The 13,493-nt window shown below is 44.7% G+C and overlaps 1 protein-coding gene across 4 annotated transcripts in view; it reads left to right on the top strand.

Annotated features, from left to right (window-relative positions):
* ARHGAP22 (Rho GTPase activating protein 22) overlaps positions 1-13,493 on the top strand; it is a 215,139-nt gene that overhangs the window by 82,310 nt on the left and 119,336 nt on the right. For 3 of the 4 annotated variants that reach the window (XM_066349404.1, XM_066349402.1, XM_066349403.1), the window contains exon 3: positions 12,426-12,513. In XM_066349404.1, coding sequence (XP_066205501.1) covers positions 12,426-12,513 — 88 coding nt within the window. Of the gene's footprint in view, positions 1-12,425; positions 12,514-13,493 lie in introns of those variants that run through there. The other variant, XM_066349407.1, reaches the window with a different exon arrangement.

The following is a 13,493-nucleotide window of genomic DNA, read 5'->3' as shown; positions in this document are numbered from 1 at the left end:
GGGAGAGGAGGCCTCACTGAGCTCAGCCATAGTCTGACCAGGTCACAGCCAGAGAATGACAGTCCCTTCACGGCACCACGTTTTCAGCACAACAGGAAGGGGAGGGGTCTGGACTAACGCCTGTGCACATGATGGACACACAGTAAGTCATACAGAGAAAAGACATCTTGGGAAGGTCACCAGGTCAGGCACATGAGGGAAGGTCCTCATGTGAACAAGACTATATGTATTCTTTGACTCTCCAGAAGCCATAGCCAGGACAAATAGAATTGCACTGAGGCCCCATGCAACCGTACGCAAGGGACACTCCTTCCAGTGCCGTAGTCTGCCAGGAGAGGATGAGCGCCAGTGTCCAGTGCTGGGTAAGCCAAGGCTAGTCCACTGCTGGAGAGGATGCGCTCCAATGTCCAGTGCTGGGTATGCCAAGGCTAGTCCACTGCTCCATCAGTGGCTCTGAGGAGAGTCCATCACTGGGCAGGAGAGGATGCGCTCCAATGTCCAGTGCTGGGTATGCCAAGGCTAGTCCACTGCTCCATCAGTGGCTCTGAGGAGAGTCCATCACTGGGCAGGAGAGGATGAGCTCCAGTGTCCAGTGCTGGGCAAGCCAGGGCTAGTCCACTGCTCCATCAGTGGCTCTGAGGAGAGTCCATCACTGGGCGGGAGAGGATGAGCTCCAGTGTCCAGTGCTGGGCAAGCCAGGGCTAGTCCACTGCTCCATCAGTGGCTCTGAGGAGAGTCCATCACTGGGCGGGAGAGGATGAGCTCCAGTGTCCAGTGCTGGGCAAGCAAAGGCTAGTCCACTGCTCCATCAGTGGCTCTGAGGAGAGTCCATCACTGGGCGGGAAGTTGGTCAGAGGAGATCTCCGAGTGACCTTTACATTCTCAGAGCCCAAGAGGTCAGTAGAGACCTTGTCAGGCATGGAGGGATGGAGGAACAGTGAATGGAACCAGCCAGACCACCAGGATTTTCTGAAGACCCACTCTGGATGAGGAAAACGTGGGGCTGAAGATGCAGACAGCTCTGGGAGTCTGGCCCATGCAGAGCAGCTTCCCAGGAGTCCTTTTCTTGGGACCATGTACGGTCTTAGGTAGCCACTCGGTGCTGAGCTCAGCTGTGGCACCTGGTGAAGGTCTCTGTGGGGAGGTGATTGGCAGGAAGGCCTGCCTGCCTCCCCGCCTCTCACTTAATATAAATAAATAAATAAATAAATAAATAAACAAACAAACAAATAAATAAATAAATAAAGGATGCTGCATTTTTTTTGCAGCTATTTGAGAGCTATAACTCCCCACTATTACAAAGTTCAAAATAAAAGTTCTAGTGAAGTTATTTTAAATCAAATAGAAGTTCATTTCCTAAATTAAAATGAACAGTAGCTATATACTTAAAACAGTTTTTGTACATGTGGCCTATCAAGGCAAAATATAAGCTTGAAGTAATTATCCCAAAATACGTGTTTTGAAGCTTATCTAGCACCACCACCAGATTCTGAAGGTGGGCTCCCAGCAGGACAACATGAGCAAAACTTCGTGAGCACCTACAACTAATTACCATACAGCAACACTGGTGTAGGGAACAAAAGCCAAGTTGCTAGGAGGCCTGTTAATGCACTCAAGAATGTATTAGTCACCCTGGCCAGTTGGCTCAGTGGTAGAGCGTCGGCCTGGCGTGCAGGAGTCCCAGGTTCGATTCCCGACCAGGACACACAGGAGAAGCACCCATCTGCTTCTCCACCCCTCCCCCTTTCCTTTCTCTCGATCTCTCTTTTCCCCTCCTGCAGCCAAGGCTCCATTGGAGCAAAGTTGGCCCGGGCGCTGAGGATGGCTCTGTGGCCTCTGCCTCAGGCGCTAGAATGGCTCTGGTTGCAACAGAGCGACGCCCCAGATGGGCAGAGCATTGCCCCTGGTGGACATGCCAGGTGGGTCCCGGTCAAGCGCATAGGGGAGTCTGTCTGACTGCCTCCCCATTTCCAACTTCAGAAAAATACAAAAAAAAAAAAAAAAGAATATTAGTCATGCCTACCTGGGGTGGCGCAGTGGATAGAACATTAACCTGGAATGCTGAGGTCCCAAGTTTGAAACCCTAGGTTCCCTGCTCAAGGTACATACCAGAAGCAATTCATAAACAACTAAAATGAAGCAACTATGAATTGATAATTCTTCCCCCCCCCCATAAAAATCAATAAGTAATAAGTATCTTAAAAAAAAAAAAAAGAATATGCCTGACCAGGTGGTGGCACAGTGGATAAAGCATAGGACTGGGACGCAGAGGACCCAGGTTTGAGCCCTGAAATCACTGGCTTGAGTGCAGGGTCACTGGCTTGAGCATGAGATCATAGGCATGACCCCATGGTCACTGGTTTGAGCCCAAGGTCACTGGCTTGAGCAAGGGGTCACTCGCTCTGCTGTAGAGCTATTCTAAGGAGGCAAAGAGACCTATGATTTAGCTCAGTGAGTCCAGGAAGAAGAGGGAATCCTTTTCACACTCCAGGGCCTCTCACTGCACAAGGAATCTAGGTCAGGACTGTGGAATGGCATGGAACTAACAGGTCCATCCACCCTGTAAAGAGCACTCCTTCAGGGTTTGGGAGGGGCTGTTAGCTCTGTGGCTGGAGGGTTCTGGAGCATTCCTGAAGACTCTGTGCAGACTCCAGGCTTGACCAGCAAGTCTGTTTCAGGTCCCAGCTCACTCTTAGATCCCACGTGGACTTTCGTAGACTCAGGTCCTGGGCCCAATAGCTCTGCAGATGAGGGATTCGGGCTGTGGCCAACAGGAGCATTATGGGAAAGTGCAGGGAACTGGCTCTTAGACCTGTAGCCTCTGCCTTCTGCAGGGCACAGTGCCATCCTCAGACACTGACCAGAAGAGCACACTTCACTTGATGACAGCTTCTCTAGGGCAGTGGTCGACAAACTCATTAGTCAACAGAGCCAAATATCAACAGTACAACGATTGCAATTTCTTTTGAGAGACAAACTTTTTAAATTTAAATTATATGGGTAGGTATGTTCCTTATTGAGGTAGCGCCCACACGTGGTATTTTGTGGAAGAGCCTCACTCAAGGGGTCAAAGATCCACATGTGGCTCACGAGCCGCAGTTTGCTGACCACTGCTCTAGGGAGACTGGGTACAACCAAAACACAGGGTGACGTAGGGTATGAAGACACGAGGAGCACACAAGTGTGTCCCTCTGGCATCTGTTGGGAGAAACTTCAGGACAAAGTCCTGAGCAGAGGATGAGGCTGCATATGTGACTCATCTCAACTCCTTGGGAAGAGAAGTGCCTCTATCAAGGAGCAATTTGTCTCTGACTTTAGGCTCTCTTTTAATATCTGCATTTTGGACAGTAATGGAGCCCGGGTACAGGCTTCTGTGATACAGAAGAGGGATGATGCCTCTCCCCTTGGCTGTGAACTTCATTCTGATCTGGGTTATATAAAATTTGAGGGGTTCAGTTCCTGGTTTGGTGTCACAGGCTAAAGCCTTTTAAGATTGCTCTGAGGCCACAATCAGAATTATAGAAGATAAGGAACACTGAGTGGTTGCTTTTTAAAACATGTCTGCAATTTCCTAAGATGCTGCAGGAGGAAGTCTTATTGTGCCACTTGCTAAGCACTTCAGAAGATGGTTATCAGACCATCTTTCTCTAGAAGTGGTGAAAAATGGAGAATTCCCAGACAACCAGCCTTAGATCTGGTTTGAAAGAGAGCCGAATTAGGTGTAAAGGTCTCCAAACTGGCACTCACTCCTCAACTCAGACTGGTGAGGGACATGCAAACATCCCAGGCACTGCAGGAGATCCCGATGGGTTGGATGGTTCCCACTAACTAGGAAGGAAGAACCCTGTCCTTCACTTTTCTGGAGACCGCTGAATCTGCATGCCACCTTCTTTTGTGGCACAAGCAATGATATAATTGGGAAGTGGGTTGTTCCTAGAAACAAACCAAATGAACCTATACAGTGGCCAGAACAGGTTCTGAAATAACTACGATCAGTACTCCTGTTCACTCAGCATTTAGCACTGACAGAACACCAGCTCAGGCAACCCAGTTGGAAACGTAGGGCAGAGGTTAATATCCTCATTTTTACAGTAAGAAAATCAGGCCTCAGTTCTGGACCCAATGGCAATGTTACTACGATTACAAGCACTGTAATTATACACACACACGCACACACACACAAAAACTTCTATAAAATGGTCATAAGTGCTCTGCTCTTTAACTCTGTAATGATTCACATATCACAACAATACCACTTACGCTAGTCACATGCTGAACTCAGTAATGTCATGGCATTAACTCATGAACTCCTCAAAACACTCCACAGTGCAGAGGAGGAAACTGAGACCCATCTGGTTGGGCAAGCCCTGTCTCAGCCAGAGCTGTAACAAGTTCTCCCTAAGACACCCCCTCCGAGTCACCTTGCTGAGTGCCAGTGACAGCCCAGCCCTGTCCCAGGCCCCCTGTTCTCTCTCACACATCCAGTTCCCAGAGAACCCCCTTGAACAGAGAGGGAGAGGAGACTGGGCATGGCAGACATGTCTAAACACTCACTGTCCCCAAGCAGTGGAGTCGGGAGGAAAGCTAGCCCTTGCAAGGTTCCCTGGTCGCCCCACACCATCTCAGACCTAAGATGTCACAGTTACTTAGCTCTTCATGACTTGGGTAAGTTCTGGGTGTGAGTCACCTGAGTAGAGACAGGTGAACAGAAACTCATCACTGTGGCTGCTATTACTTTTGCTGTTTCCCTGGAACAAGTTGAGGTCTCCTGACCATCGGGACCCTGGGAGTTGTTCCCAAGATGGATCATTCTTGGGGTGGCCAGGGGCTCATGCACTCTGGTTAGAGGACTCAGAGACTAATTATCACTGGATTTTAATCGGAGGGAAAGTGAGAGGCCTGCCATTCCAGATGTTTGCAGATGGGAGGGGAGAGGGAAAATTACTCTCCTTAGCCTGGGAATGATAGACAGACACTCTAGGCCACAGAAAGGCTGGGAAGGCTGGCCTGGCCCTCCACACATTCATTGGGGACATATTCAGTCAGGGAGTGACTGGAAAACTGGCAACAACCCATTACTCAGGCATGGGGAGCGCCCCATGAATTATCCAACTACCCCTTCTTTTTCAAATATTTACATTAAATTTTCTTATTTTAATGCATATATCATTGGGCAAAACACAAAAGCTGCCTCACTGCCTCCCGCCACTCTCTCCCAACACTTAAGCTTTCTGTGCCATTTCTGTGTATTCATATGTCACTGGTGGGGTTTTGAGTTCCATGTCATTCCAAGAACTTGTGGATTCTTGCAGTAACAGAGTAACAGAAGTTGGGATGGGACCATACTAAAATTATTTTCCTAGCACTCCTATTATTTTAACAATTGAGTTTAGAAGCCTTTGGTACTTATTTACCTCACTGTGATATGGCTGTACCAGAAGTTATTTAACCACTCCCCTATTGATGGACAGGAAAATTGTTTTTCTTCCTTCCTGGTAGAGAAAAACGCCACAGTGAGCATCATTATATACACATCGTTGTGCATTTATTTTTTCTGAGAACAAATTTTCAAAATTCAACCCTACATTAAATGGTATTTCATTTTCAAATTTTAGACCTTACAAAATTGCTTTTTAAAACTTTGATCAAACTACCATCCCACAGAAAGTGTATGAGAATGCCCATTTCTGCTTGCTCTGCCAATATTAGATATTAGCAGTCATTTTAAATTAAGAATTTTATGACATGCTAATTGACCATTTGTATTTCCTCTATTAATTTCTTGTTACTACCATTTATCCATTTTTAATTGTGTTCTTTGTCTTTTGTTTTATAATGTTAGATAATATATCTAAAAATTATTTCAATATGTAAGCAATATAAAATTATTGACATTATTTACACTTTTTATATTATTTTTGGAAACCATTTACACCATATCTCAATTTGGACATCAAATTTTCATCAAAAATACTTGGTTTGTGCCTTATCTGTGCTGCTGCAGTGGATAAAGCATCAACCTGGAATGCTGAGGTCGCCGGTTCGAAACCCTGGTCAAGGCACAATGGGAGTTGATGCTTCCTGCTCCTCCCCCTTCTCTCTCTCTCTCTCTCTCTTCCTCTCTAAAATGAATAAATAAAAATCTAAAAAAAAGAATTCTTTCTCTTACAAAGGACTCTTTCAAACAAAATACTTGGTTTGTATTTGTAGTTCATAAAATTTACATTTGAAGAAGTAGACTCACATACCTAAATTGTTACAGGTGTCCTGTGACGGGTGAATAATGGTCCCCAAAAGCTGTTCATGTTGTGGTAACTTGTGAATGTTGTGTTATTCATAAGAATTTAGGGTCACAGATGGTATCAATGTGGCTAATGAATTGGTCTTATCAATAAATTATCCCTAATTATCCACGGGAACACAATGCAATGGTTGTTCTTTATTGTGGAAAAGGGGACAGGAGAAGAGGTCAGGGTCAGAGAGCAATTTCAAGATGCAATGCTGTTGGCTTTGAAGATGGAGGAAGGGGTCAGGAACCAAAGAATGCAGGCAGCCTTTAGACCAGGGGTCCCCAAACTACGGCCCATGGGCCGCATGCGGCCCCCTGAGGCCATTTATCCGGCACCCACCATACTTCCGGAAGGGGCACCTCTTTCATTGGTGATCAGTGAGAGGAGCATAGTTCCCATTGAAATACTGGTCAATTTGCTGCTTTAAATTTACTTGTTCTTTATTTTAAATATTGTATTTGTACCCTTTTTTTTTTACTTTAAAATAAAATACGTGCAGGCCCTGGCCGGTTGGCTCAGCGGTAGAGCGTCGGCCTAGCGTGTGGGGGACCCAGGTTCGATTCCCGGCCAGAGCACATAGGAGAAGCGCCCATTTGCTTTTCCACCCCGCCCCTCCTTCCTCTCTGTCTCTCTCTTCCCCTCCCGCAGCCGAGGCTCCATTGGAGCAAAGATGGCCCGGGTGCTGGGGATGGCTCCTTGGCCTCTACCCCAGGCGCTAGAGTGGCTCTGGTCGCGGCAGAGCGACGCCCCGGAGGGGCAGAGCATCGCCCCCTGGTGGGCAGAGCATTGCCCCTGGTGGGCGTGCCGGGTGGATCCCAGTCGGGCGCATACGGGAGTCTGTCTGACTGTCTCTCCCCGTTTCCAGCTTCAGAAAAATACAAAAAAAAATAGAAAAAAAAAAGATATATGCAGTGTTCATAGTTTTTTTTTTATAGTTTGGCCCTCCAACAGCCTGAGGGACAGTGAACTGGCCCCTTAAGTTTTTCAATAACTGAATCAAGTGTTAATTTTTCTTAACAGCTTTACTGAAGTATAATGGACATGCAATACCCTGTTCATATTTCACATGTTCAATTTGGTGAATTTAAATATATGTATATACCTATTAAGCCATTGTAAGGCCAGCAGTTGCAGCATCCGTCACGGCCGCCAGGCAGGTGCAGGTTTGCATTACATTCAGACACATGGTAGAGAAACAAAGGAGCCAAGAAATGGTGGGCCATAGCTTTTATTCTAGCCTTTGCAACCGGCTGGCGAGTAAAAAACACTGGGCACCAAAACCCACTCACATGTTCTCCAGTTCCTCAACCAGAAGAATCTTTTCCGGTTTTTCATAGAATCAAAGGCCCCCACTAGTTCTCAGCAGAGCTCACAAAGCCCCTCACCTCTGTTCCCCTTCAGAACCTGCCATCTTGGCTGCCTCTTCCCTGCAACAATATGGTGTCCTAGCTCCTCCTTCTTTCCTCTTCTTAAAACCTTTTGGCGCGAAACCCTTTCCTCCAGCAAACACTAGCATAACCAAGCCCCTTCCCAAGCAGAAAGATAATTAGCTATGTCACCTTACAGCATCATCACATGGGCAGTGGCTATTTTTTAACAAAGTGAGCATAAAAATCACATTTTACAAACTTATTTGCCCAACAGCCATCACCACAAATAAAAATAAAAAACATATTTATTATTCCCAAAAGTTTCTTTGCCCTTTTGTAATCCGTCCCTCCACTACCACCCCCACATTTCTCGACCTCTGACATCAGGCAACCAATAATGCACCTAGTATGCATTTTCTAGAATTTTATGTAAGTGAAATAAGACAATACATATTCTGGCTTCTTTCACTCAATATAATTATTTAGAGATCTATCCATATTGTGGCATTTGCTTCTATTCATTTTTATTGCTGAGTCATAGTTTATTTTATGGCTGTACTGTGGTTTGTTTATCCATTCATCTGTTGATGGCAATTTGGGTTGTATACAGTTTTTAGATATTAAAAATAAAGTTGCTATGCACATTCATTTACAAATCTCCGTGTGGATATAGACTTTCATTTCTCTTGGGTCAATACCTAGGAGAGGAATGGTTGGATCATATTTTAGATGTATGTTTAACTTTTTAAGAAACTGCTGAACTTTTTATCAAAATGATAGTACCAGTTCCCACTCCCACCAGCAGCATATGAGAACTCTATGTCCTTCAGCACTCTCACCAACACTTGGTCAGTGTTTTAAATTTTATTCATTCTAATAGATGTGTAGTGGTATCACACAGCAGTTTAAATTTGCATTTCCCTAATGACTAATAATATGAAGGATCTTTCTATGAGCTTATTGGTGATCTCTTTATCTTCTACAGTAACGTATCTGTTCAAATCTTTTGCCTTTTTTTAAAGATTGATATGACTATTTTCTTATTATTAAATGTTGAGAGTGCTTCATATATTTCCAGTACAAGTGCTTTATGTATTTTGGAAAAAGCAGAGAATCAGACTCTCCCCTGAGCCTATAGAAGGAACACAGCCCCACCAGCTCTTGATAGCAGCCCAGTAAGGTTCATTTTGGATTTCTATATCCTGTATCAGAATATATGATTTTCAAATATTTATATATCCTATATATACATACATATCCTGATTTTCAAGTGTTACATATCCTGTATCCAACCTGTGGTTTACAGATGTTTCCTCCCAGTGTATAACTCATATTTTCATTCTCTTAATCATATCTTTGGAAGAGCATGAGTTTTTTTATTTAAATAAGTCAAATTATCAATTTGTTCTTTTATGAATGGTGCTTCTGAGTTGTATCTAAGAAATCTTTGCCTAATTCAAAGTCATAAAAGTTTCTACAAAAGTTTTACAGTCTTAGATTTTACATTTAGGTATATGATTCATTTTGAGTATGTTTTATATAAGATGTGTGGCATGGATCAAAGTTTATGTTTTTGCACATCTGGTAAAAACACTGCCCTTCCTCCACCTAACTGCCTTGGCACTTTCTGTCAAAAATCCCATATATATATATACAGTGTGTGTGTGTGTGTGTGTGTGTGTGTGTGTGTGTGTGTGTGTGTATATGTACACAGTATTTCCCCACGTATAAGACGACCCATGTATAAGATGCACCTTAATTTGGGGGCCCGAAATTTGAAAAAAAAAATGTAATACATAAAGTTATTGAACTCAAGTTTTATTCATCATAAAATGCATACAATTCATCACTGTCATAACTTCCATCCATTGGCTTGCCCTCGTGTTGTTTCTGATAATGAATCACTGTCTTCAACAATGAGCGCAAAAACAAGCACGAAAAAGCGGGAAATGCAAGTGAAAAAAAATCTACAACCACTGTATAAGATGCAGCTAGTTTTTAGACCACAAATTTTTTGAAAGACTGTGCATCTTATATATGGGAAAATATGGTACACACACACACACATATGTTTATGTATATGTGTATATATATATATATTTCTGAAGTATATATTCTGTGTCACTAGCCTATTTGTCTTTCTTGATGCCAATATCACAATATTTTAATTACTGTCGCTTTATGATTAGTCTTGAAATCTGGCAGTATTAGATCTCCCTCTTTGTCATTCTGTTTCAAAGTTTCCTGAGTATTTTAAGTCCTTTACATTCAGAACAGCTGGTCAATTTCTTCAAAACACTGACTGGGATTTCAATTGGGATTATATTAAATCAGTAGATCAATTTGCAATGAATTGCCATCTTAAGAACAGTAAGTCTTCTGACCAATAAACACAGTATATCTCCCCATCCCTGCTTTTATTTCTCCCAGCAATAATTTATCATTGTCAGTACACATATTTGAACATCTTTTGTCATATTTATCCTTAAGTATTTTATATTTTGCTTCAATTAAAAATTATTTTGATTTCCAATTGCTCATTGCTAGTATACAGAGAAATTATTTAGTTATGTGCATTTATCTTGTATCCTGCAACCCCACAAACTCATTAATCATTTTTTTTTTTTTTTTGGTAGAGTCTTATCAATTATGTTGTCTGTGAAAACACTTTTACTTTCTCCTTTCCAGTCTGGACAACTCTTTTTTTTTATTTTATTTTTTTATTTTTCCAAAGTGAGAAGCTGGGGGAGGCAGACAGACAGACTCCTGCATGCGCCTGACCGGGATCCACCCGGCATGCCCACCAGGAGGCAATGCTCAGCCCACCTGGGGCATTGCTCCATTGCAACCAGAGCCATTCTAGAGCCTGAGGCAGAGGCCATGGAGCCATCCTCAGTGCCCGGGCCAACTTTGCTCCAATGGAGCCTTGGCTGTGGGAGGGGAAGAAAGAGATAGAGAGGAAAAAGAGGAGGAAGGGTGGAGAAGCAGATGGGCACTTCTCCTGTGTGCCCTGGCCGGGAATCGAACCTGGGACTTCCACACACCAAGCCGACGCTCTACTGCTGAGCCAACTGGCCAGGGCCAATCTGGACAACTTTTATTGTTTTTTTTCTTGCCTTATTATAGCAGGTAGGACTCCAGGGCAATCAATGTTTAATAGAAATGGTGAGAATAAACATCATTGTCTTGATACTAGTCTTAAGGGAGAAGTATATTAGCTTTTTATATATATATATATTGTAGATTATATTTGTAATATAAAAATATGTGTGCTCACGGGAGCCTCACAAAGTGCTATTATTATTCCTGTGTCACAGACAAGGAGATTGGGAGGTTGCACAGAAAAGGTACATCGTTTGCCGGGGTCACATGACCAGTAAGTAGCTGGGTCAGGATTTGAACCCAGGCCATTGGGTGATGAGGATGGAGTTTAACAGGAGTTTCCCATGGGAGAATTAAAAATGTGTAGTTAAAACCACACATGGGATGGTGAACACATGATGCAATATACTTGTATAGCTAAAACCTATCTAATTTTATTAATCCATGTCACCCTAATAAATTTAATAAGTAAAAAAAATTAATAAAATTAAAAAACAAAAAGCCACAAAAAGTCTGAGTTGGGCAAATGTGAGCATGAACCAAATGAAGAAAGGCTTCCACAGAGATCAGTCAGTGATACAGAGAAGGGGATGAAGGAGGCCTCGCTGGTGGGGGGAAAGGTAGGTCAAGGTAGTTACATCAGCACCTCAATCCAGAGCAGGACTTCCTGCATAGGAATCTGAAGTCTCCACATCCCTGAGAAGTGGGAATTCCCATGCTTCATTGTAGAGATGTGGAAATGAGGTTCAGAGAAGCCAAGTAGTCTATCTACAGTGACATAGCCAGAGTGCAGGGTTGGGATGCAGACCCAGTCTACCCATTTCTACACCCCATGCTTTTTCCCTGTGTCTTCCAGCCTTGCTTCCAGACTTCAGGACCAGAGGATGGAGTGGGCCTCCTGTGTCACCTTCTCCATGTCAGTGACTGATCTCTCTAGAGGTCTTTCTCCATTCTGTTAATGCTCAGATTTGCCCAGCCTTGACTGTGTGTGGTTCTCTCCATGGGAAATACATTTTAAACTCCATCCCTATAGCCTAACTGCCAGGGTTCAAATCCTGGCTCCACTACTTACTGACGGTGTGACCCCAGGAATGTTCACAAATAGGTATACCAGGCATGTGGCATGATGTGTGCCGGTACCTCCTATGTGACAGCTGACTCCCCTTAAACAGTTAAGTGAAATCTCACCTGGCCAGAAGCAGGTGTCACTGGAGTGACACTGGTCTGCTGATCCTTTCTCTCATGTCACCTCAGGGACAATTACATAGGAGAAGCCAATTCCAACCTAAAACTCCTGCTCAGAAGGGGACCTAGAAACAGGAAGCTTTCTGCTTGATGGGAGCCTCGCCTCTTCTCCAGACTTGTGTTTCCATCACTGCCCAGTGGAGTAACAACTCTGGGCAGTGATGTGGTCCCTGTAGGCAGACCCCCTCCAACAGTGTGTCCAGACAGAAGTGCCTCCCCCCACCCCACTGGGACCTGTGCAGGGCCTCAGCTGAACCTGGCACCTAACTTGAGGAGGGAGCCTGCAGGCCTCCACCTTACCAGCCAGGGCCTGGAGGGCCGGCCCTGACCCCACCTGCCCTCTCCTGGAAACCCGACCCGGAAGTCCTTTCCCAGTCATCTCATGCCACTTGTGTTTGTGTTTGTCTCTCTGCTTTAGGGATTTCTTTCTCTGCAAGGGACGCAGGTGAACCAACTTCTTCCTGGCCCTGAGGATGTGGGGAAGCACCTCTTTGAGATCAGCCCAGGTAGGCCTGAGCACCTGGGGCTCTGTGCTGGGGCTGGTCTGGTGGCCCCACTGGGGTATCACCTTGCCTTCAGCCTAGGCAGAGTGAAGCTCCTTCACAAAACTCCAGCACCATGTCTAAGCACGGCACAAAAACTTGGGCCACATCTAGAAGATATTGCAAATTTGGGGAAAATTAGAAAATTTAATCAATTATGTGGATATTTATGTGGGTAATTAGGTTTTCATGGATTTTTAAATTGCAATGGGAAGAAACCAGTCATCTGGGACACCTTAGGATGCTAGTCCAAATAATAGATCTGGGTCATGTGCAGATACATCGCTATCCCGAAGTCAGAGTGTTAAAATAAGCTTGACCATGAAGTCCAAAATGAAGAATTGCACTGTGGTTGGAAGAAGGAAATAATTTAAGCCAAAGAACCAGTATCATGTTAGTGGTCACAAAACACATTTTTGAAGTTCCTTAAGATGTGATTTTTATTGAGCTTAAAGTGCATGTGTCTTAGAGATGGGCCAATCTGCTCACAAAAGGGCCTGGCTCTCAGTCAGGTTGTGTTGTATTCAGCCTGACAACCTCCCACCTCCTCCCCCCCCCCACTCTCCCAACCCCCTCCCCCACCTCTTATGCATGAAGCAGACTCTGGGACAATATCTGAGCAGTTCATTCGGAAGCAATGCTCAAAGAGCATGGAGAAGGGAGCAGGGAGGGAGGGCAGCCCAGGAGAGTCAGGGTGGGTGGTGAGCTGGCTCTGCAGGGCTCCTGGGACTCAGTTCCACGGGGTCCTGTGGAGAGTGGGGAGCAGGCCTCAGAGATGTCTTGTCCAGGAGTGAATAGGCCAGGAGTACACCCCAGCTGTTAGTGGAGAGCTGCTTCCTGGGGAGCATCCACGGGCTCATCTGCCCTGCCCTGCAGTGGACCAAGCTCTCTGCACCGAGAGAAGGCCCTCGACAGAGCTTGAGGAGGACACCACATGGATGGGA

Source organism: Saccopteryx leptura, chromosome 9 (genome assembly GCF_036850995.1).
Source record: "Saccopteryx leptura isolate mSacLep1 chromosome 9, mSacLep1_pri_phased_curated, whole genome shotgun sequence".
In the NCBI taxonomy this organism is placed as follows: domain Eukaryota; kingdom Metazoa; phylum Chordata; class Mammalia; order Chiroptera; family Emballonuridae; genus Saccopteryx; species Saccopteryx leptura.
This window is presented reverse-complemented; position numbering and strand designations above follow the sequence as displayed.